This window comes from Erinaceus europaeus, chromosome 15 (genome assembly GCF_950295315.1).
Source record: "Erinaceus europaeus chromosome 15, mEriEur2.1, whole genome shotgun sequence".
Taxonomy (NCBI): Eukaryota; Metazoa; Chordata; class Mammalia; order Eulipotyphla; family Erinaceidae; genus Erinaceus; species Erinaceus europaeus.
In genome coordinates, this window is record NC_080176.1 from 24551435 (window position 1) to 24576242 (window position 24808).

The 24808-nt window shown below is 49.8% G+C and overlaps 2 protein-coding genes across 2 annotated transcripts in view; one reads left to right on the plus strand and one right to left on the minus strand.

Annotated features, from left to right (window-relative positions):
• Positions 1 to 5457: 5457 nt before the first annotated feature.
• Positions 5458 to 5784, minus strand: LOC103125488 (reactive oxygen species modulator 1-like). The gene has a single exon (XM_060172295.1). It carries the CDS (start codon positions 5760 to 5762, stop codon positions 5523 to 5525), a length of 240 nt encoding a protein of 79 aa, XP_060028278.1. The 5' UTR covers positions 5763 to 5784; the 3' UTR covers positions 5458 to 5522.
• Positions 5785 to 11773: 5989 nt separating this feature from the next.
• LOC103125499 (myosin-16-like) overlaps positions 11774 to 24808 on the plus strand; it is a 74435-nt gene continuing 61400 nt past the window's right edge. The window contains 13 exon segments of the mRNA XM_060172311.1: positions 11774 to 11833; positions 13051 to 13094; positions 13096 to 13187; positions 13545 to 13813; positions 17026 to 17165; positions 17167 to 17217; positions 17366 to 17390; positions 18600 to 18726; positions 19407 to 19465; positions 20859 to 20901; positions 20904 to 20945; positions 21340 to 21457; positions 22540 to 22660. Of these exon segments, the coding sequence (XP_060028294.1) occupies positions 11789 to 11833; positions 13051 to 13094; positions 13096 to 13187; positions 13545 to 13813; positions 17026 to 17165; positions 17167 to 17217; positions 17366 to 17390; positions 18600 to 18726; positions 19407 to 19465; positions 20859 to 20901; positions 20904 to 20945; positions 21340 to 21457; positions 22540 to 22660 (1176 nt within the window). The 5' untranslated portion in view covers positions 11774 to 11788.

Consider the following 24808-nt stretch of genomic DNA (forward strand, 5'->3'; position numbering starts at 1 on the left):
CGACTGGTGGGTACAAAGGAGAATGTGGGAACAATGTGGACCCCATTCCCTTCCTGGGTCCTCCAGAAAAGGAGAGAATTGAAGCCATGAACAAGCCCTCAAGAAATCCTGCTGGGTCAAAGACAAGAAGGAGGGCTTCGTCGCCGGTGAGATCCAGTCTGAACAGGGTGACCAGGTCACCGTGAAGATTGTCACCAACCAGGTGAAGATGTACCTCAGGAGCCAGACAGAGCTGGGGTGGGGGGGGAGCAGGTGGCCACTCTGCCCAGGAGGCAGGGCGGGTTACAACTGCTGGGTTCAAGGGGGCCTGAGTTACAACTGCTGGGTTCAAGTTCAGACTCCACGACACACAAGCTATGTGGCCCTGGGCAAGTCACCTTCCCTCTCTGAGCTTTGATTCTGCACTGGATAGTCCAGTGAGTTGTTGCATTATTGGACGTGATTCATCATTGCTTTGAAAATCATAAAAGAAAAAAAAAAGAAAATCATAAAATATAATCTAATTTCCTTTATTTTTTATATTTGTTTATTTATTTTCCCTTTTGTTGCCCTTGTTTTTTATTGTTGTTGTAGTTATTATCATTGTTGCTACTGACATCATCGTTGTTAGGACAGAGAGAAATGGAGATAGGAGGGGAAGATAGAGAAGGGGAGAGAAAGATAGACACCTGCAGACCTGCTTCACCGCCTCTGAAGTGACTCCCCTGCATGTGGGGAGCTGGGGGCTCAAACTAGGATCCTTAAGCCGGCCCTTGCACTTCGTGCCACATGTGCTTAACCCACTACACTACCACCTGACTCCCTCTAATTTCCTTTTATTAAAGGATCTGTGAGTCATGAAGCATCCTGTCTAGCAAGATCCACCTTCTCTCCTTTTTTCAAAGATCTATTTATTTACAAGGGTGGGGTAAACAATAGTAGTACACCAGGCCTGAGGTCCCAGTGGTCCCAACTTCCCAACTTCAATCCCTGGCACCATCACATGCCAGCGCTAAGCTGTGATCTCAGTGTATCTATCTGCTTAATGGGGTGCACCACTACCCAGCCCCCCCAGAAACTTCTACTTAACAAGTCCTGTGCTCTACCACTACCACTCTGCCACCTCTGGCCACAAAAGCTACTGAGTTCTTGTTTTTTTTGTTTGTTTGGTTTTTAGATAGAAATGTACTTTTCAAAAAACATTTTAAAGTTATTTATTTATTTATTTATTTGTCTCCAGGGTTATTGCTGGGGCTCTGTGCCTGCACTATGAATCCACTGTTCCTGGAGGCTATTTTTCCCCTCCTGTTGCATTTGTTTATCATTGTTGTTGTTGTTATTGTCATTGTTGTTGGATAGGACAGAGAGGGGGAGAGAAAGACAGACATCTGCAGACCTGCTTCACCACTTGTGAAGTAACTCCCTGGCAGGTGGGAAACCGGGGGCTCAAACCGGGATCCTTATGCCAGTCCTTGCACTTTGCCCCGTGTGCGCTTAACCCACTATGCTACCATTTGGCCCCCTTAAATTTATTTTTATGAGAGACCAATGCACTGCTCAGCTCTAGCATATGCCAGACGTCAAGCCTGGGACCACAGACATACAATTCCTGCGCTCCTACGCAGAAATCTGTCTTCTACCAATGGCCCCCTCCTCATCAGCAGTTGCCCTGTGTACACATAACGCCAGAACTGAGGGATGAGGCAGGCCTGGGACAGGCTGGACAAGCTATGTGAACTCTTCTACATAAGCCTGAGCGCCGGCTGGTCTCCTGCACCCCTGAATTCTCGGGAGGAGCTCACAGGCAGAGGGTGGGGCACTGCGGTGTCAGGTGGGCTGAAAGTGGAGCCAGGGCTGGGCTGGGTGTAGGTCTCCGCTCAACACTATTTGAAGGGCAGCACTGAACTTCTGTGAGCATCTGTGCTGGTCAGTCTGCCAGGCAGGTTCAGGACAGAATAGTTGGCCCCACTCAGCTCCTGCAAGAAAAGGCAATGGCCCCTTTCCTAAAAGAAGTGTTTGCTCATGGGCGTGGCTCAGGGGTCTAGAGACTGCCGGAAATGGACTCCGGGTAAAGGCCAGCTCGATTTGCCCAGGATGTGGTCACCATTACCGGGTGGAGTCTCCAGAACTCTCAGGATTTCAAATGGTCTGCTTATTGGGCCCATCAATTATTTAGAATCCCAGAAATCTCAGTGTGTGCTTAAGCCTTGCATCCTGGACAGCTCAAAGAAACTTGCTTTCTGGATCATAAGCTTTGGTCCCAGATGCTGGATCGGTTTTCATGAGAAAATGAAGAAATTGGGGTGCAAAGGGGGAGCTCTGGATTCTAACTGCTACATGATTCATACCCTAACACATCTTCTTTTGTTGTCATCTTTAAAAACTTACTGATTAACGAGAGAAAGAGAGAGAGAGAGAGTCAGAGTATCACTCTGGCACATGCAGTGCCAGGGATCAAACTCAGCCCCTTAAGTGGCAAATCCTGTGCTCTCTCACTGAGCCTCCTCCCTTCTTGTTTGCTTTCAATTTGACCCTTCACAGTGGTTTGATGAGAGCAAGGTCTTTATTATCCCTTTATTTCAAGGTTTATTTTTATCATTTAAGTCATCTGTAAGAAAGAGAAGCCAAGGGGTCAGGTGGTAGCACAGTTGGTTAAGTGCACATGGTGCAAAGCGCAAGGACCAGCGTAAGGATCCCGGTTCAAGCCTCTGGCTCCCCACCTGTGGGGGGGGTCACTTCACAAGCGGTGAAGCAGGTCTGCAGGTATCTCTCTTTCTCTCCCCCTCTCTGTCTCCCCCCCCCATCTTCCCCTCCCCTCTGGATTTTTCTCTGCCCTATCCGGCAACAACAACAGCAATAACAACAATAAAATGACAACAACAACAAAGGCAACAAAATGGAAAAATGGCTTCCAGGACCAGTGGATTTGTAGTGCAGGCACCGAGCCCCAGTGATAACCCTGGTGGCGAAAGAAAGAAAGAAAGAAAGAAAGAAAGAAAGAAAGAAAGAAAGAGAAGCTATTGCACCACTCCTGTACTTGTGACTCTGGGGATCAAACCAGGAGCCTCAAGAATGCAAGTCCTATTTCTACAGCTGATCTGTTTCCCTGGCTGCAGGCATTTGTTTTATTTTTAAGTCCATGACTATTTAGAAGCCATCTTAATTCTCCAGGAAAAGAAGAGTGGGCTGCATCTCTGCAGAGTGTCCCCAGGATCAAAGAGCAAGTTCTGCTCAGCTACCAGAACAAATCTGGGGGCAGGAGAGAGGATTCACAGGCCAGAGATACTCGGGACCACAGAGAGGAAACTTGACAACTACCAAGGTATTTTTACAAATCCAGGCAACTCTCCCAGAAACTAGCCTGGGAGGCCACTGTCACCCCTACTTCAGAAGGAAGGTTCTTGGGGCAGAGATAGAAGTCCCTCTCTCCCCATTACTGGTTTTATGACAGGACACAACTGTGCCTGGAGTTGGGTCCATTAGACTCCATCTGCTTTCAGGTCACAGAGTGTAGCTCCCCGTGTCACATGGCCCCCAGTGTCACATGGCCTTAGCTCTGTGAGGATACTGTTTCCTCACCAGTGTGCTATTACCCCCCACCACACACACAGACATTCAGATCTATGTGGGTGTCCGGGCTAGGTCCTGAGGGCAGTGGGCAGGCTCAGGCGCAGAGACCATGGGTTTTGGCACTTTGGTGGAAGTTCTGCCCCCAAGCCTTGGGCATCTTGGTGACAGAACCACTGCACTGAGCTGAAATCCTTTTACTGAGTCTATGGGCAGGAAGTCTTCCTCTCGACCCTACCCCTGCCAACTCTCCAAATCAGAACCTCATTTTCTCATGGTGACGTTAGAGGGACTTATTACAAGTCCCTCCCTGTCCATCCAATTGCCATTCATCCATCCTTCTTTCCTTCCACCCTCTGGGGGCACTTGGGGCTATGCTGCAGCTAAGCTGCTCCCCACCCACTCCTGTGGGTACTCATGAGGGGCTGGGACAGGGAGGCTCCTTGAAATTAAAGTCCCTCTGTTGAAATGCTGGTTGAAGGGTTCCCCATGTCCAAACTGCTTCCTTCTGCCCCCACCTTCACCATCTGCTAGGGGCATCTCCCTTCCACTCTGACTAGGAACACGGCTGGCCTCTGGGCTGTTGTCTGTGGGACAGGAGAGAGAGGGTGACTCAGCAGCTGGCTTCCCAGCATGAGACACTGCGTCATACTCTGGTCTCTTTCTGTGGGGTGTCCCTCTCTGTCTTTGTTCTCTTTCTTTGCACTGCTTTATTTTTAATCAGTTACCTTTTACAAAGTCAGCAAGTTGCACTTCTGCCGAGGAGCAGCTGAGTTTTGGAAAGGGATATATATCTTTTTTAAATGCAATTTATTTTTTTCAGTTTTTCTCCTTTTAATATTTATGTATTTATTCCCTTTTGTCACACTTGTTTTATTGTTGTAGTTATTATTGATGTTGTTGTTGGAGAGGACAGAGAGAAATGGAGAGAGGAGGGAAGACAGAGAGGGGGACAGAAAGATAGACACCTGCAGACTTGTTTCACTGCCTGTGAAGTAACTCCCCTGCAGGTGGGGAGCTGGGGGCTCGAACCGGGATCCTTACACCAGTCCTTGTGCTTTGCGCCACCTGCGCTTAACCTGCTGCGCTACCGCCCGACTCCCTGGAAAGGGATATTGATTCCCACTTGGACCAAAGCAGAAGGTGTGAAAGTTGAAACTGTAGAGTGAGGAAGACAACATGATGGTGATGCACAAAGACTCTCATGCCTGAGGCTCCAAAGTTCCAGGTTCAATCCCCAACATAAGCCAGAGCTGAGCAGTGCTCTGCACTCTCTGCATTTGTTTCAGTATCTCTTTCATTAAAAGAAAATATATTTTTTAAAAGAGAGAGAAAGAAAGAAAGAGAAGTTGAGATTGTAAAAAGGCCCATGTGGGGGACCGAGAAGCTAGCTTGCATTCCTGGAGCCACAGAGACCCCAAGTTCTATCCCTAGCATCAGCACATGTCAGAGCTGAGCAGTAATCTGGTCCTTTCTCTCCCTCTCTCCTCTAAACATAAATCACTGAGTTTGTAACAGGTCTATGACCTGGAGAAGTCTCGTCCAGTAGAGTGAGCACCGTACCAAGCCTGACGCTCTGGGTTTGAGCCTTGGCACCATTTGGGAGCAACGTGCATGGCACTGAGGGAGATTCATGAGTGGTAGGGTGGTGCTGTGTTGCCTCTCCTCTCTCTGTCTCACCTCTCTTCTCTAAAAAAAAAAAAGAAAGAAAGAAAGAAAGAAAAGAGAAAAGGAGGAAAGAAAGGAAATAGGAGAAAATAAGCTCATAGAAGGGATGCTGGGGGCAGGCAAGGAACATCTGGAACGGTGGGTGGGAACCATTGATTTCTTGTCCCCATCCATTCTCCTTCAGGCCATTTATTTTGCTACTTCACTGATTCTTTTTTTTTTTTTTTTGTACTCAAAGATTTGTTTTATTATAGTACATGGTTGGAGACTTATGGGGGGGTAGATATAGCAGGCAACAATTGCCCTGATTAACATCTGATGCCCACCCCGATGGCCACGAATGTGCCAAAGGTGCCTCCACTCTGCATCATGGTTTTCCGGATGCCGCCCATCAGCTCCCAACCCTGCATTCCGATCCTTAGACAAGAAAAGGTGCCAAAGAGTGCGCCGGCCGCCATGCCCACAGCACAGCCCATCACAAAGCCCATCTTCACAAGGTCGAAGCAGCTTAGCTGGGACTGTCTGTAGGGACCCACAGCCACAGGCATCTGCAGGGTGTAAGGGTTAGGGAAGTGTGGGAAGTGCAGGCCTAGCCGCCAGCCCCTGGGAGGAGGCAGGGTGCAGGACTAGCCCAAGGGTTCAGGGAAGTCAAAGAAAGAAAAGCTTCCGACTCTATCACCTTGTTCACAGTGGGTCCTTGCATTGCAGCACCCTCACCTCACCTCACTAGCAGCTTCGGTACTTCTCACTTCACTGATTCTTAAAATGGGTTGATTTCCTAACAAAATTGCTTTGGGGTGAAAAGAGAAGCTGGAGTTCCTTCCCAAGAGTAACTCCAACCCAGCTGCCTCGACAGCAGGGAGAACAGTGGCCACACAGGGAGGTCCAAGTGGCTGCGAGAACACCCCAGAAATCTCTCTGTGAACCCCTGTGGAAACCCCCCCTGTGGAAAATCCCCTGTGGGAAACCTCCTGGGTAGATTACTGAGAAAAGCAAGCTGTGAGACAGTGTTACAAGAGACTCTTATCTTAGAAGACAAGGCAGGGTGTGTGCAGACATAATAACTGATCTCTGGATTTGTATTTTATCAAAAGCCCATGGCAGAAATCTAGGGGTGGTAGGAGGGGTGGCAGGCTGGCGGTGGTGCATCTGGTACAGCGCACATGCTACAGTGCACAAGGACCCAGGTTCAAGCCACCAGTCCCCACCTGTAGGGGGAAGCTTCATGAGTGGTGAAGCAGTGCTGCAGGTATCTATCTATCTATCTCTATTTTGTCTCCCCCCTTAATTTCTCTGTCTCTATCAAAATACATGGAAAAAAGGGAGGAAAGAAAGGAAGGCCAGGAAACTCACACTGTGCTTATGGGGTATTTATTTATTTATAAATGGGAGAAAGGTAGGGAGAGAGAGAGAGAGAACCAGAGCTTCACTCTGGCACATCTGATGCCAAGGATTGGACTCAGGACCTCATGCTTGAGCGTCCAGTGCTTTACCTACCAGCTCCCAAGTTGCAGGGGATATTATTCTTATACAGGTGCTGGGGACTGAACCTGGGGTCTTCATATGCACATACTGTCAAGAAGCCTCTTGGCCCAGCTTTTCATTCTCTTATTTTTGAGAGAAAGTTGAGAAGGTAATATGGGCACTTTAACCCGATGCACCACCGCCTGGCCTGAAAGTTGAGGAGGAGGAGGAGAAGGAGGAGGAGGAGGAAGAGAGAGAGAGAGAAAGAGAGAGAGAGAGAGAAAGAGAGAGAGAGAGAGACAGTATGAGGATAAACACCACAGCATTGCTCCACCATGCATTGAGCTCCCCCTGGGATGTTCATGGTGCTCCTCTGTGGTGCCAGGGTCTCAAGCTCAGCAAAGCATGTGCTCTACCTGGTGAGCTATCTCCCAGTCCCTTGGAATCTCTGTTAGCTGCCCATTGCTCATATGGCACTAGCAGTCAAGCAATGCAGCCAAAAGGAGCAGCCGAGAGAAGGGGGTGGTCTTGCTCCCTGATCAGGCCCCCCAAGGAACAGCTTAGTAGCAGTGACCTCAAGTCAGTCCACCCTGTGACAGGCAGGGGCTGAGGGCAGGGGACCCCTGGAGGCAAGTCTGGCTAGCCCTCTCTGTTCCCTCCCTGCAGACCTACTCCAGCCTATTCTGCGTGACCATCAACCCCTACAGATGGTTGCCCATCTATGTGGCGTGTGGCCAACATGTACAAAGGCAAGTGCACAAAGATGCCGCCCCACCTCTTCTCCATCTCTGACAATGCCTACCACGATGTGCTCATGGGTACATGAGGGCATCCACACCTCACTCCCCAGCCCCTGTCTTGCCCCCCACGTCAAGGCTGAGGTCTTTGCTACATGCTGAGCAGCTGCAAGAGCCTTTTGGGGTATGCTGGGTTGCAGTGCTGCTGCCTCCCACTTGCTCAGCCCCTGCCTGCCTTGCGCCCTCTCATTCAAGCTCCACAAGGTATGGGACACCAAGTGATTTGCCCAGATGCTGGCCAACACTTAATTGTCCCATGTGTGACCTGCGCTGTCCCACACGGGGCCTCCAGGAGTGAATTCTGTTTACCCAAAGTCTCACTCTGTTGCTTACAGCTGGGTGGCTTCGTGGTTGGGGTAGGGCTGTCTCAGCCAACACCCTTTCTGAGCAGGTGGGTGCTGGCCACAGGCCCTGTGTCCTCAGCCTGGGCTGGCTGGCTGCCGCACATGCCCTGCGAGCTGGGTAGAGTGTGGGGACATGCAGACCGTCGGGCCAGGGGGATGCCAGAGAGCTTGGGTCTAAGTGTTTCCTAATCACCTCTTCCTGCTGCTGTGTTCTTCACATAGATCGTGAGAATCAGTCCATGCTAATCACGTAAGTGTCCCTTCTGTCTCTCAGTCGATACCCATCTAATTAATTAGCCCAGTGTCTTTCAGGAGTGACTAAGCCTTCTTAGAATCCACTAGGGGTGGAGGGGATAACTCACCCAACAGAGCCTTGAGGGGAGGTGTCTTTGAGCCCCGGCACTACCTGAGAGCGCCTTGCCTCTGTAGGAAGCTCTGGTGCTGTGGTATCTCTTCCCTCTCCCCCTCGGTCTCTGTCAGAAATAAATAGAACGAAAAGACTAGGAGTGGTAGAGTCACACATGTGCCAGGGCCCAGCTCTGAAAAAAAGAACTCACTGTTGGGACTCAATGGACATCAGCGGGTGGGGGAGAGGGCTCTGCAGAACAAGCCAGGCTGCACCTGCTAAACTGAGACCCTAGTTCCCAACCCCATCTCACCACTCTGTCCAGATGTGGGCCTCCACCCACATCTTCCCTGGCTGTGTTCTCTGGGGCCAGCCCCCTCTGCCTGCCTCACTTGCCCTCTTGTTTCCACCCCCTAGTGGAGAATCTGGTGCTGGCAAGACTGAGAACACCAAGAAGGTCATCCAGTACTTTGCCAACATTGGAGGCACTGGCAAACAGTCCACGACGGACAAGAAGTTAGGGAGGTGGGCAGTTTCAGGGCCAGCCACTCCCACCCACCATCTTCGGGCAGGCAGACAGGGCTCATGGGACCATGACCCTCACAGCTACTTGAGGGATCGGGTCCAGAAAAAAAGTGATTTGGGTGGTTCCCACAGGGTCACTGAGCTGGGTCTCTTACCTCAGGGTGAACTCTGCTGCCCCAGCCTGAGACCATCTCAGATTTGCAGGTGGCAGGGCCAGTGGTGCTTGGCAGGGGACTCTTCCTCCACTGACGTTGGGGTCGAAGGGCATTGGCTGGTCAGCAGCAACTGTAAACATCACAAGGAGAAAAGAGACTTTTACAAGAGGATCAGGAGAGACTGGGGGAGTGCAGCAGCTCTGCACATGCCCCTCCTGATGGGGAGCTACAGGGGTGAGTCAGGCTGTGACCCTCCCCCCAGAACCCCATCTAGCCATGGTGTCCCTGTTCCCCAACACTGTCACTTTCTAGTTCCCAGGCACAGAAGCCACTGTGGTTTGCAAGCACTGGGGGTTAGGGCAACTGGCCCCAGACCATTCACCCTTCTCCTCTCTGGGTCAGGGGTCTCTGGAGGATCAAATCATCCAGGCCAACCCTGTGCTGGAGGCTTTCGGGAAAACAGCTCCTCTCGCTTTGTGAGTGTGGCCTGGTGCCCTCTGGGGTCTGGGTCAGATGGGGTCACCCACTCCAGGTGAAGGGGGCAGGGTTGATTCCATGACACCAATGGGACAAGGTGACGCATGGCCGTTAAGGCCATGTCAATCAGGGTCTCGCTGGCCAGCAGAGACAGTTGCAGCTTGAAGGCAGAGACTGGGGAGCTGGTGATGGGTTGAGTTATTGATTTGCCAAGGCTGTATGCCATTTCATGAGGTGCTGTTCCTAGGACCTTGTGGATTTCAGAGCCATGGAAGAAGCTCAGTGTGACCTGGGTGCCACCCAGGAAGGACTCTCCAGTCTCCTGCTGGGGTCTCCCAGTGCCTGAGCTCAAGGACTCTCACAAGAGAAAGAGGGTGGGGCAGAGTCTGGGTGAGGGCACGAAGGTGGGAGGGCCCAGTGAGGACCAGACTGATGACCAGGAGCGTTTGGCCCCAATGCTGCCAGAGGTTAGGGAGCAGGGCTGTGTCAGGCAGGAGAGGGCTTCCCACATCTGCTGGCCAAAGACCCACCATATTTGGTCCTGAGCAGAATTCCAGAGGGCTCCAGCCCCTCCTGCTGACAGCTCCCCCAACACCTCAAACTAAGGCTACCTCCACAGACCAGAGCTTTCGCTCTCAGTCCTGTTTACCTCCTTCACTGTCCATCTGCATGGGACTCCAGGGCTCTATGTACAGCATCTTCTGTATGACCCTCGTCCTTCCAGCAGCCCCCTTAGAGTCCTGGGGTGCTGTTGATAAGTGATCTCAGCCAAGTCTGGGCCACATGTCACTCCCTGCCACACTCCTCCTGTCCCCTCCCTGCTCAGGGCAAGTTCATCTGAATCCACTTTGGAACCACAGGCAAGCTGGCTGGAGCTGACATCGAGAGCTGTGAGTCACGTCCCTTTGGGAGAGTTTCTCTGGGCAGGACCAGCTGCAAAGTGAGGGGCCTGTGAAAAGTGAAAATGAGGGTCTTGCTTCCAAAAGTGTTCACCATTCCAAACAGCAGCAGAGGTGGGGGCCCTTCCACCTTCTGTACACAGCCTGTCCCACCCCAGGAGGCCAGGGGCTCTGGGGGACCACCCCAGCAGCTACATGACTCCCTCACTGGCTGTGCAGGGCTCTATGGAGAGGGGGCCCTGCCTTCATGGACCCTGCTTCCTAGGCAAAAGAGGCCTGTCCTCACAGTGTTTCTGCTGACTGCCCCCTTCCTCCCTCCTCCCCAGATTTCTTAGAGAAATCCCGGGTCATCTCACAGCAGACGGCAGAGGGGGGCTACCACATTTTCTACCAGATTCTCTCCAACAAGAAGCCTGAACTTATCAGTAAAGATTTCTTTGTCTATCTGTCTGCCCCTTGACAGGCTCTTCTTCTCTTTTGGGCACTGGAGGGTTTCCTGTGGGGGGCAGGAGGACAGAGTGCATCCCTGTGGCTCTGCAGGAGCCCCCTTGTGGAGAATCATGTAGACTGGTCACTAACAGGGGACTGGCCCAAAGTTGCTCATCCCATCCACACAACAGTGGTCCCCAGGGGCAGGGAATGTCCCCTTCAGCTCTGCACCCCCCCCCCCGCCCCATGATGCCCACCATCATTCCTGGCCCAGGACAGCCACTGAAACCTGAAGGGGAAATGCTGAGTGGGATGAGTCAGGAAGAGAGGGATGAGTACTGAATGACTGCATGTGTGGGTGGAACTTGGGAGACAGAGTCAGAAAGGGAGAATACAGAGTGAAACTCAGACTGGACGTGGTGTACCACACAAAGCAAGGGACTCTGAGGGCTGGAGGGAGAGGGGGCTTGGGGTCCTTGATGGGGGTCAAGAGCTTAGCAGGTGTCTATTATGCAGAATTGAGAAACCATACACATGTATAGACAAATGAGCTGTTATTCATTAACCCCCAGTAAAATAAAATAAAATAACAAACAATAAAAATAAAAGGGGGAGTCAGGAGGTAACGCAGCAGGTTAAGCGCAGGTAGCACAAAATGCAAGACCAGTGTAAGGATTCCGGTTCGAGCCCCCAGCTCCCCACCTGCAGGGAAATCACTTCACAGGCGGTGAAGCAGGCCTGCAAGTGCTTATCTTTCTCTCCTTCCCTCTGTCTTCCTCTCCTCTCTCCATTTCTCTCTGTCCTATCCAACAACAAGGACAACAATAATAACTACAACAATTCTTCTAGCGTTTGCCCTTCTTCCGTAGCCAGTCAACAGCGTCAGGTTGAGCCTGATGTAAAGTTTCGAGACCTCCTTTGAATCTGGAAAGGTGGCAGTCGTTGACTATGTGGGTCATAGTCTGTCCGGAGCCGCAGGGACAGTTCGGGTCGTCTACAACAATTAAAAAATTAAATAAATAAAAGAGAGAAGAGAACAATGTCCTCAAGCTACTGACCAGTTTTCCTGCTCTCAGCAGAGAGTCTGCTGCTGGTCCCCAACCCCAAGGACTACTTCTGGGTGAGCCAGGGCATCACCATGGTGGAGAACATGGACGACGGGGAGGAGCTGCAGATCACCGATGTGAGTGCTGGGAAACAGGGAGCATCCAGGTGGAACGCTGGGGGGCTGATGCCAGGCAGAGCTGTGGGGGCAGTGGGGAGCGGGGGGCAAACCTTATCTTCCCTGGGCATTTCTGGGCCTGTGAAGCGGGTTTGTAGTTGGTATTTATCGTGGTCTATCCAAGCAAGCAGAGTCTCTCTGCAGCATGGGACTAGGATTCCACAGGAACTCAGGGGCCATCTATTCATATCTATTTACAGTGTAGCTCTGCTGCACTGACCCACTCATTGTCCTCTTTCTCTATGATGTTGAGCACATATGTGACTTATGTGCTTAAGTCCCAGGCCCTCTCTCTCTATTCTTTGATAAGAGATTTGATTCTTGAACCACTTTTGCCTTTCCTGCTCCTCCCTACCAATACTTAGAATGAAGCCTTAATGAGACTAATAGTAGTGGTAATAATAAAGCAGATAATAATAGTGGTGCTAATGATAATACTTCTCATTCTCATCACTTACTGGGCCAAACATTGCCACAATGTTCTGGTGTATCTTTGTGATCACCCACAATCCCATTCTGCAGAAGGTTAGTTTCATAAAGAAAAGTGACTACTACAGGAAGGTGGCATGCATGAAGCTTCATATGTGACCTGACACCTCATCGCCAGAACAAAGATATGCACTAGGCTGCTTCTTTCAGAAAAATAGAGGGCAGAAAGCAGACTTTACATGAATGAGGCCCTGGGCTCAGCCACTGGTATGTTAGACTGATGTTCTGCTCTGCTCTCACTAGCTCATAAAATATTTTCTAAAGTTAAAATAAATAGGACAGGGAGAGAGCTTACCCAGAAGGACAGAAACCTTACCATGTGCAAAACCTTGGGGTCATAGGAAAGCACCATAGCACCAGGGAAAACTCCTTCTCTTTTTCTCTGTCTCTGAAATAAAAAGAATGAGAAAAAAAATCATCCTCGGAGCAGTAGAGTGCATGAGGCCCTAGTGTAATAATAACTGTCATCATCATCATCATCATCATTATTATTATTATTATTATTATTATTATTCAGCATGACTCTTTGTGGAATACCTGACCTGGGTTCAGAAAGTGGCCCACTTCCTGCTCAGGGTGTGTGACGTCTAGTGTCCCCACGGCACCACCCTGCGGTGGCAGGGGTGGCTTCTGTTGTGCAGGGCATGAAGCCAGACGTCCCTTGTCTCTCTCCTCCCTGGGCCCTGCAGGTCACCTTTGACATACTGGGTTTTAGCACCGAGGAGAAGATTGGCGTACAAGCTGACTGGGGGCATCGTGCACTTTGGCAACATGAAGTTCAAGCAGAAGCCCCAAGAGGAGCAAGCTGAGGAGGACACCACAGAGGGTAGGTGAAGCCCGACTGGTGAAGCCCGACTGGGTTCACTCCAGGGAGGCGGCCCAGGCTTTCATGCGCATTCCAGAGACAGAGCCATCTTAAGCAGGGACTGCAGACCAAGGATGCTCCCTGGGTATCCAATTGTGGCTATTTCCAGAAAGATGGAGAGTCAGAGGCAGGGCTCTGGCTTCTCTATGCTGCTCTAAGCTGTGAGCAGGTGTGGAAGTCATCTCTGGTCCCTCTTCTCTCTTTTGTGAAATGAGGTCCCCTCCCCTGAGCACAGTGACAGGTTCTGGGTTTCTCTGGGGCCTGGTGCAGCCTTCCGCTCACTCATCTGCTTTTTGGTTTGTCTTCCACCTTGAACAGTGGCCGACAAAGTCACCCATCTCATGGGTTTCAATTCCGGGGAGCTCCAGAAGGGCATCACCAGGCCCCGGGTCAAAGTGAGCAAAGAGTTTGTGCAAAAGGATCAGAACGTGGAGCAGTGCAACAACACTATCAGGGCCCTGGGCAAGGCCGTCTACAACAAGATGTTCAAGTGGCTGGTGGTCCACATCAATAAGACCCTGGACACCAAGATGCAGAGGCAGTTCTTCATCAGCGTGCTAGGCATCGCAGGCTTCGAGATCTTTGAGGTGTGGCTGCTTGTTTCTTGTCTTCGACCCAGGGCAGGCCAGTCTCCACTGGCACCTGGGACTCTGATTTCTGGACCCCAAAAAGTCCCATTTCCATGTCCTGAGAGATGACTGAGGTCTGGGAGACAGCTTATGCCTTGCTGTGTTTGAAGTCCTGGTTTCCAACTTCATTGTCACATGGCAACAGCAAGGGTGGCACTGGGGGAGCTCCATGGATGATGGCATGGTCTGTGGTGTATCTCTCCTGCTCTCCCCCCTCTCTTTTTCTGAAGTAAAGAATGAGAAAGCTGGCCCAGGGAGGCCATGCAGAGGTAGTATACACATACACTAGGCCCTGGGTTCACCTAGAACCTTCCCCTCAAAAATAAATTTTTAAGTATTAAGGGGGGGGGCAGGCAGTAGAGCACCAGGTTGAGCACACATGTTACCATACACAAAGACCTGGGTTCAAGTCCCCAGTCCCTACCTGCATGGGAGAAGCTTCATGAACGTTGAAGCAGTGCTGCAGGTCTCTCTCTCTCTCTCTCTCTCCCTTAACTTCACTCTGTCTTATGAAGTAAAAGGGAAAAGGAAAGGGGGGGGGGGAATGGCTGCCAGGAGTGGTAGATCTGCATGCAGGCACCAAGCCCTAACAATAGTCCTAGTGGCAATGAAAGAGGCCCAGAAAGTGGCACAATGGTTAGTGCTGGACATAAGAGCACAGGGTTCCCAGTCTTGATCTGGCATCACATGTATCAGAGTAGTGCTCTGGTGTTTTCTTTCTCTCTCATTAATAAATAAGTAAAATGGGGAGTCAGGTGGTAGCACAGCAGGTTAGTGCACGTGGCACAAAGCACAAGGACTGGTTAGGATCCCGGTTCGAGCCCCCGGCTCCCCACTTGCAGGGTGTCACTTCACAGGCTTCAGGTGAAGCAGGTCTTCAGGCATCTCTCTGTCTCTCTTCCTCTCTATCTCCCCCTTCTCTCTCAATTTCTCTCTGTCTCTATCCAATAACAAATTTAAAAAATTAAATAATAATAATAATTAATTAATTAATTGAATGCAAAGGAAACAGAGAGAACAATAAAGATGACTGACAGAATCAGTCAAGGAGATGGATATAGATTTATAGATATCAGTTGTCACCAGCTTGATATATGGATGAGCTGCATTTACATCACGGAAATTGGCCAACATTACAAATCAGATTTTAAAAAAAAAGAAGACGCTGACTTATGACACTGGTGGCCTTCTACTTCTTACCCTCAAAAACAAGCCTTGGATTTCTTTACATAACAATTGTGATCCAGAAGGAGTTTGCCTTTGACTGGAAGCAGCAGTGATGGAGAGTCCGGAGGCCTAGTTCTGGACTTAGCTTGATCACCAGTATACTATGTGGCATTAGGAAAGTGATTGGCCTTCTCTGAGACTGCTTTTCTCCTCTCTGAACAGAACAAGGAAGAGGCAATCTCCAAGATCTGTTTTGCCTCCACTCTCCTATTATTCTAAGATTTTTATTAGCCACAGATGGATTTTTTTTTCTCCCAGAGCACTGCTCAGCTCTGGTTTACAGTGAGGGTGGGAGGATTGAACAAGGGACTTTGCAGCCTCAGGCATGAGAGTCTGTTTGTATAACCATTATGCTATCTACCCCTGCTTGATAGAGTTTTTTTGTTTCTTTGTTTTGTTTCCAGGGTTATTGCTGGGGCTCAGTGCCTGCACCACAAATCCACTGCTCCTGGAGGCTATTTTTCCCTTTTGTTGCTCTTGTTGTTTTATTGTTTTGTTGTTGTTATTATTGTTGTTGTTATTGCTGTTGTTGTTGGGTAGGACAGAGAGAAATTGAAAGAGGAAGGGAAGACAGACACCTGCAGACCTGCTTCACTGCTTATGAAGCAATCCTCCTGCAGGTGGGGAGCCAGGGGCTCAAACCGGGATCCTTACGCTGGTCCTTGAACTTCATGCCATGTGCGCGTAACCTGCTGTGCTACCACCTGACCCCTGGATTTTTTTTTTTAAGACAACTTAGCTCAATTCCTTTCAGACTAATTTGGCTACTGATTGCATTGGAATCATTTCATTTTACAGGTAAAAGAAGCCTTAGGGCTTTCAAACTGCTCTCTGGGGTCAGGGCAGCCCTTCATGATTAGCAGGGGTGGGAGTGATTATCCCCAGGGAAGACTGAGCAACAGCAGACAAATGGGGTTTGAGTTCTTGCACCTTCAAGTCATGTACCCCCTCCTTGTTCCATACTGGGGACACTGATCATTCTGGCCTTGTAAGATTCTGAGCAGATGCTCTGGGGTTGTCATGTTTTTGGTTTTTTGGTTGTTTTCTTTCTCTCTTTCTTTCTTTCTTTCTTTCTTTCTTTCTTCCTTTTTCTCCAGGGTTATCACTGGGGCTTGGTGCTGGCACTACAAATTCACTAATCCTGGACATTTTTCATTTCATTTTATTAATAGGACAGAGAGAAATTGAGAGGGGGGAGATAAAGAGGGACGCAGAGAGACACCTGCAGACCTACTTCACTGCTTATGAAGCTTCCCCTTTGCAGGTGGGGAGCTGGAGGTTCAAACCTGGATCCTTGGGTGGGTCCTTGAACTTTGTACTATATGTGTTTAACCCAGTGCACCACTGCCCACCCCCAGTGTGAGGTTTTATTCAAAGAAAGTCTCTGGTTTAAAAATAAAAAAAAAAAAAGGAGACAGCTCACCCTATAGAGTGTACACTTTGCCGTGTGTGAGGACCCAGGTTCGAGACCAAAGGAGTCCCATGTAACAGGAAAGCTTCTTGAGCAGTGGGGCAATGGTGTGGAGTCTCTCCTCTCTCTCCCTGTCTCTAAACCTCTCTCTGGAAGAAAAAAAGTCCACCAGGAACAGTAGAATCCTGCAGAAGCAGAGCTCTGACAAAATCCTAGTGGCAACAAAACAAACCCCCCCATCCTACAGAAAAGGCTGAGGAGAATGGGCACACAGTGGGCCAGACCCATCAGGTGTCCCATGTGGTTTCCACACCTGGGAGGAAAGTGGGTCCTCCCACAAGGATAGGAGTCTGATTTCCTGGGCTTCCTTCCAGTCTGGGGTCAGTGCTCCAGAAGCCCTGTGCCCAGGCAGCCCAGAGGAAGAGAAGTGGCCCTCACCGTCGATGGTGAGGCAGGGTCCCAAGACAGCCAGATGGTCCCACTGCGTCTGGCTAAAATGCCTCTGTCTGTCTGCCTATCCACCCCATCACAGTTCAACAGCTTCGAGCAGTTGTGCATCAACTTCACCAATGAGAAGCTGCAGCAGTTCTACAACCACCACATGTTTGTGCTAGAGCAGGAGGAGTACAAGCAAGAGGGCATCAAGTGGGTCTTCATAGACTTTGGGCTCGACCGAGGTCTGCATGGACCTTATGGAAAAGGTGACCCGCTTCTCCAAGGAGGGGTGAGGGAGGGGGCGGGGCGCTCACTGGGGCCTGCAGGGAGGCCCTGCCAACCTCAGTTGGTCTGACCTCTAACATCCTCTCTGCAAAACGGGGTCAGCAGCACCCACTGTGGCTGCTGTGAGGTGATCTAATATGACCATTTCACAGATGGGAACATGAAGGCAGAGAGAAGGCAAGTCACTGGTCCCAGGTCATGGTGCCTGTGTGGGGCAGGATAAGGCTCTCCCAAAATCTAGTAATCTGCGAGTAGACACCCCAGAGGGAGTGTTTTGGCAAACAGCCCTGATCAACAATATGTACTGTGTTGGGCGGAGGGTAGATAGCATAATGGTTATGCAAACAGGCTCTCATGCCTGATCAACAATATGTACTGTGTTGGGAAGAGGGTAGATAGCATACTGGTTATGCAAACAGGCTCTCATGCCTGAGGCTCCAAAGTCCAAGGTTCAATCCCCCTGCACCACCATAAGCCATAGCTGAAGAGTGCTCTGGTTAAAAAAAATATATATATATATATATATATATATATATATATATATACTATGTGATTAAGTACAGAGAAGGGAGAGGAGGGGGGGCCAGGTGGTAGCACAGTGGGGTTAAGCACACATGGCGTGAAGCACAAAGACCGGTGTAAGGATCCCAGTTCGAGCACCAGCTCCCCACTTGCAGCGGGGGGTCACTTCATGGGCGGTGAAGCTGGTCTGCAGGTGTCTGTCTTTCTCTCCTCTCTGTCTTCCCCTCCTCTTTTGATTTCTCTCTGTCCTATCCAACAACAACAGCAGCAATGACAACAACAATAATAACAATAATAAGGGCAACAAAATGGGAAAAATGGTCTCCAGGAGTGGATTCCAGCAATAACCCTGGAGGCAAAAGAAGAAGAAGAAGAAGGAGAAGGAGAAGGAGAAGGAGAAGGAGAAGGAGAAGGAGAAGGAGAAGGAGAAGGAGAAGGAGAAGGAGAAGGAGAAGAAGAAGAAGAAGAAGAAGAAGAAGAAGAAGAAGAAGAAGAAGAGAGGACTGGGCAATGGAGCACCCAGTTAATGGGACAGGTTACCATGGGTAATGACCTGGGTTCAAGCCCCAGTTCCCCCCCTGCAGAGGGAAAGCTTCATGAACAGTGAAGCAGGGCTGCAGGTTTCTCTCTGCTTCTCTGTCTCCCCGTTCTCTCTCAATTTCTATCTGTATCTTAAGAAAAGAAAAAAAAAAAGGCCATGAAAAGTGGTAGATTCATTGTGGAGGCACCAAGCCCCCACTAATAACCCTGCTATCATTAATATATTAATTAATTAATTAATTAATTAAACAGTCCAGATGGCCATGATTTTTGAAGGCCAGCCCATGACTGCCAGGCTGACCACTGCTCTTTGTTCGCCTCCAGGTGGGTTACAATATCACAGGTTGGCTGGAGAAGAACAAAGACCCTCTAAATGAAACAGTGGTGGGCTTGTTCCAGAAATCAAGCCTGGCAATCCTCGCCCTTCTCTTCAAAGAAGAGGAGGCTCCAGGTACAAGTGACCCCTAGTTACATCAGTCTCACTGTGATAATGTCCTAAAGTGGAAACAAAACTGTCCTGTTTAGCTGTTGTTCAATCAAGTACTTAACTAATGACAAGTTGCTTGAGGTAGGCCATGTGGGATATCCATGCAAAAGAGGGTTGGAGATGGATTCTGGAAGGTTCTATCCCTGGGCCCACTTCACATTTAGGTGGAGGAAACTGTGCTAATATCCTGCTCCCCTCTGTCTGAATACCAAGCCCAGCCCTGCCTCTTACTCCACGGAGCTCATGAGACCCACAGGGAAACATACATGGGTGAACATTACCTATCACGACTGCCACCCATCTGGCAAGACCTGAAGATGTCCCTGGGCTCAAAGACTTTGTCATCACCAACATGCTCTCCTTAGGTGGCTTGTGGGCTCTCCCTGACCCCAGGCAATGGGCACTGTGTGTCCCCTGAGCCAGCCCGAGATCACAAAGGGCTAAGCGGGGAGCAAGACACGCCTCTCAATAATCAGGCCCTGTCTGTTCTTTGCCCACCCTTTGGCAGCTGGTTGTTTCCCGATGGGAGGCCCCATCTCTTTCTATCTAGTCCTCCTGAAGCCCTTGTTAAGCCAGAGAAGGCATGTCCCTTGACACAGTGCACTTATGGGGGCTGCCTGCCTGTGTTTGTCTATCCTCCCCAGCTGGCGGCAAGAAGCAGAAAAGAAGTTCCTCCTTCATGACAGTCTCCAACTTCTACAGGGTAAGTTGGGCTGCCCCCGAGGCCACCAGTGACACTCTCTCAGTGACAGGGTTGTCTGGCTGCCCCCTCACAGCCAGCATGAGGGTGAGTTCATCCTCTGAGGAGCTTATATACTTCTGAAGGGTCAAAGAACCACATGCCCAGGGGACAGACAAGAGCCTGAGATGGACCAGTCCAATCACATCCACAGGCTGAATCCCAGAGGGTGTTGGGACTTACCCAACAGAACAAATCAGACTATCAGTGTGCAAGTTTTTTTTTTTTTCTCATCTCTCCACATATGCAATTCCCCCCCTCTCAGGCTGACTTTTCTTTTTTTTTTTTTTTTAATTTCTTTATTGGGGAATTAATGTTTTACATTCAACAGTAAATACAGTAGTTTCTACATGCATAACATCTCCCAGTTTTCCATATAACAATACAACCCCCACTAGGTCCTCTGTCATCCTTTTTGGACCTGTATTCTCCCTTCCCCCCACCTACCCCAGAGTCTTTTACTTTGGTGCAATACACCAATTCCAGTTCAGGTTCTACTTGTATTTTCTCTTCTGATTTTGTTTTTCAACAAGGCTGACTTTTCATTCCTTTTTTACCAGGTAGAAAAACAGAGGGGGGGAGGGAAGAAGGGGGAGGGAGAGGGAGAGTAGGAGAGAAGCCACAGCACTGCTCCACCATCCATGGAGCTTCCCCTGTGCAGTGGTGCTCTGATGTGGTGTCAGGGCTTGAATCTTGGACTTCAATCATGAAGAAGAAAGGTGTGCGACCTAGCAAGTGAACAGTATTCAGGCACCTCATTACCTAAAGGCTTGTGCTGGAGATTTTCTTGGCAAATCTTCTGGTTTGGTGACAATTTCCACCAAATTAGGTCAATTAGAAACATTCCAAAGTGGAGAAGGATAGCCAATGGACAGAAGTTGCTTGAAGCAAGATTTCCACACTTCCCAAGGTGCCACTGTCCTAATCAGAGCAGCCTCTTCACTAGCAGTGTCCAAGAAGAAGAGGGGCCCTCCCAGTAGGAAGTCAGACTAAGCCCAGGAAGGGCTTAGTCTACACAGGCACTATAGTTTCTTCTAATGCTTGAGACTCTACAGTGAACCAGCACTCAGTCAAGAGGGGGCTCCCTTTCTGTGAACCATGTCACTCTGGCATGTGTCTGGAGCAGCAGGAACAGTGCTACCCAGAGGACGTGCTACAATAATGCAAATGTTCACTTCTATTTAGCATGGCAGCCGCTTGCCAGCTGAGGCTAGTGAACATCTGCAAAGAGGCTGGTGTGCAGGAGAGACTATGCTTGAATTCAGTCTAGTAGATCCTAAATAGATCTCTTTCCTGAGCCTGGTTACCTGATAGCACCTGTACCAAGCCTAACTCACTCTTTTTCTTCCATCCACAGGAGCAGCTGAACAAGCTGATGACCACCCTGCACAGCACTGCCCCCTATTTGTCCACTGTATTGTCCCCAATGAGTTCAAGCAGTCAGGTACATCATAGGAACGTGCCTCCCAGATGAAAGTGTATAGGATTGGGAAGGTTTAAGTGTTTGCTCCAAATTAAATCCACATTTGATCACCAGGAATGACTGGGGGGCAAGACAGGGCACTGGAAGATTCCATGGTAATAAACTGCCCCTAAAGCGCTTTCTAGATGCTTTGTAAAGCAGAGCAGGTGCTACCCAGCTAGAAGTCACACTCAGGAGAGCCTTCGGGACTTGATTGTCTGGTGGAGGACTTGGGACCTGCTGGGCAGTGATGGGAAGAGATTGATGATCCCAGGATTGATGACATGGATGCCCGGTACAGCCTCCTTTAGTGTCAAGGAGACTTGTCACAGTGCAGGGTAGTGGCACTGCCTTCCTGTGCCCTCCCTCTTGGCAGGTATGGTGGATGCCCACCTGATCATGCACCAGCTGGCTTGTAATGGAGTCCTAGAAGGCATCCATATTTGTAGGAGGGGCTTCCCAAATAGGCTGCAGTACCGAGAGTTCAAACAGAGGTGAGTGATGACTTACTGACACTGAGGTGAGAAGTCTCCATTTCCAGAGCTGACTGCTGATGAGTGTGGTCCTGTGGTGGCAGGCGCTGTGGGTGCAGTATGGAGACTGCCTCACCAGGGCCATTGCAGACACATTGAGCAGCCCACCAATAGCAACACCTACATTTCTTGATGGGAGGGCTGTCCCTGCTGCTGGAGCCTGCTTTGCTACCTGGCCATCCCAAAGTATCAGGAATCCATACTCCCTCAGCCCTCAGACTATATGACTAACAACAGTTGGCATGCAAATGCCTCCGTCTCACTATTCTGGCTCTTAACAGTCTCTCAGACAGCTGGCCCTGTGCTGGTACATGGTTTACAACAGGCCCTATGAACTTAAAAAGCAGGGGAGAAGGAAAAGCAGCAGCCTTAGTTTGCAGTGCCTGCTGATTTCTATGGTTTAAAATGTTCCCACTCTGACTGAGTTCAAGCCCCCCCATGGGATAAGAATGTGGGCCGGAGAAGGACCTCACAATTGGTGCCTGTGAGCCTGTGGGAGCTGTTCCTGTGTGCTACTACTATTCCCAGTGTCCCTGGAAGAATGAATCCTGGTTGCCCAGTGTGATAGCTGGTTCAGTAACATGCCTTTTACTGGGTTCCCTGCCCCACTTTTCAACTTCAACACCAAAGAAACCACTTGTTCTTGAAGCTTTGTCTCAGGGCATTCGGACTTAGACCCCTGTCTCAAGCATTATTTCACTTCTCTCCCCTCCCTTCTTGCTAGAACTGGCAGTGAGGGGTAATAGAGATCATTGTGAACTACCCTCTAGAGGCTCTAACTGTAAAGAACTTGACCCACAGGACAGGTCAGGAAAAGCAGTGCTTCTCCCTCTGCCTGGGACATGCTCTTTCTCCTGCTCACAATTTTAACGAAAGGAAAGCTTTGGAAGCCTTCTCCCTGAGCTCTGACCCATACCAACATCCACTCTCAACAGGCCATCCCATGCCTCTGCCTGCCATGGGTACCTGGCCCCAAAACTCTCACAGGTCTCGGGCTGCCAGCCAGGGCACCAGGATGACTATGATCCTCTTCCTCCCACCAGGTACCAGGTACTGAACCCCAATGTGATTCCTCAGGGCTTTGTAGACAACAAAAAGGCCTCAGAGCTGTTGCTTGGGTCCATCGACCTGAATGCAAATGAATACAGGATTGAGCACACCAAGGTAAAGTCTGCCAGGAGTGCATCCTCCCTGCGCTTTCTTGGCTGTGCTCAAGAAGGTGGGCTTCATGATGTGAGTTCCAGCTTATACTTGGATCATTTCCCTGTCTTGGGCAAACCTCTCAGCTTCTGAGAGCCCCAGTTTGGGGCTGATAAAGCCAGTCACATAGGATTTAGAAGTAGTTATCAAGGGGGTCAGGCGGTAGTACAGCAGGGTAACTGCATGTGGCACAAAGCACAAGGACCAGCGTAGGAATTCTGGTTTGAGCCCCTGGTTCCCCACCTGCAGGGAAGTCGCTTCATAGGCATTGAAGCAGGTCTGCAGGTGTCTATCTTTCTCTCTCCCTCTCTGTCTTCCTCTCCTCTATCCATTTCTCTCTGTCCTATCCAACAACGACAACAATATCAATAACAACAATAACTACAGCAACAATAAAAAGCATCAAGGGCAGAAGTCGGGTGGTAGCACAGCGGGTTAAGCGCATGTGGCGCAAAGCACAAGGACCGGCATAAGGATCCTAGTTCAAGTCCCCGGCTCCCCACCTGCAGGGGAGAAGCTTCACAGTCAGTGAAGCAGGTCTGCAAGTGTCTATCTTTCTCTCTCCCTCTCTGTCTTCCCCTTCTCTTTCCATTTCTCTCTGTCCTATCCAACAATGACAACATCAATAACAACAATAATAACTACAACAATAAAACAACAAGGGCAACAAAAAGGAATAAATAAGTAAATATTTTTAAAAATCAAGGGCAACAAAAGGGAAAATAAATAAATATTTTTTAAAAAGTAGTTATCAGTAATCTGTGTGTGAACCCAGCTCAGGCAGACAGGTGCTCAATCAATGAGAGAATATTCTCAGTGATGCATGAGTGCCAGGTTTCTAAGAAACAGAGGAGCTAATCAGAGTCCCCAGTTCCTATATTTGACCAGGGCAGTGTACATGTGGGTGGGGCCTAGAGGTAAAGCCCCATAATCCCAGCCTACCCTCACCCAGAGACCTGAGCTGGCAGATGAGTTGGGGTGACTCACAGTGGCCAACTGGTCCTGACTCACGGGGCCTGGGCCACCCGCGTCTGTGCCACTTCCTGGTCCCGAAGAGTCCTAATGGGACTCTAAGGACTGGCCAGGCTAGAATTTCCAGGTGTCCACCGACAGGTGTCCATTGACAGCTACCCAGCCAGACCACAGCATTCCATGGGGTGAACCTGGCTCTACAGTCAGGAGGGTCTGGCTCAGAGCCTGTTTCTGTGGCCCAGAGCTGCTGGTCACTCACCTCTTGTGACCAGCATAGGCAGGGTTTGCTTCTCTTCAAGCCTGGGGTTCCATGATGCCCAGGCCATCATGAGCCTGTGTGTGTGTGTGTGTGTGTGTGTGTGTGCGCGCGCGCGCGCGCGCGCGCGCGCGCGCGCGTGCCTTACGTCTGCCCTCTATGCACAAGCTCACAGAGCAGATCCATGGGCCAGGCATAGTACTGAGTTCTGGAAACACACAAGCAAACAGAGCAAATGGAGTTCCAGGCCTCTGGAGTTTGCTCTTTGTAACAGAGGAGCTAGCAGAGCGGTGAGACAGTTCTAGACCTAGCCAGGAGGGTTAGCTTTGGCCTCCTTGACAACAAAGACGTGCTGTGAGGTGAAACTGATTTATGGGAACATTTCGAATTTCATCAGGGAATCACTGAATTCTTGAGAACCTCACAGACCAGCTGGCATGTCCTTTCTTTGATCTTTGACAGATGGGAGCATAAGAGAGCCTGAGGCTGGAGGAAGTGGAGGCGACCTGCCCAATGTCACAGAACTGGGCTGCTGGTGGCATGGTCTGGGAAGTATCTGGTGTAGATACTACCTGGATAAATGGACAGTGTTTTTCAGTTGTTCAAGGGTAGTGTGGTACATGCCAGGGCCAGGAAGGACCCAGGCATTTTTTTTTTAAAAAGAATGAAGTGACAAAGCGTGTCACGGAAGAGTAAGTTGAGTATGAAACCTTGATAAATCCCAAGAATAGGCAGAATGCAGGACAGTACACATAAATGATGAGCTGGCTTTTTTGTTCTGTTTTGTTTTTAAAGACAAGGACATGGTAAACATAAAAATTAAAGTTGTAGGACTACTCTTGGAGATAAGAGAAAGGAATGGCATTAGATCTTGGGACTTTTAA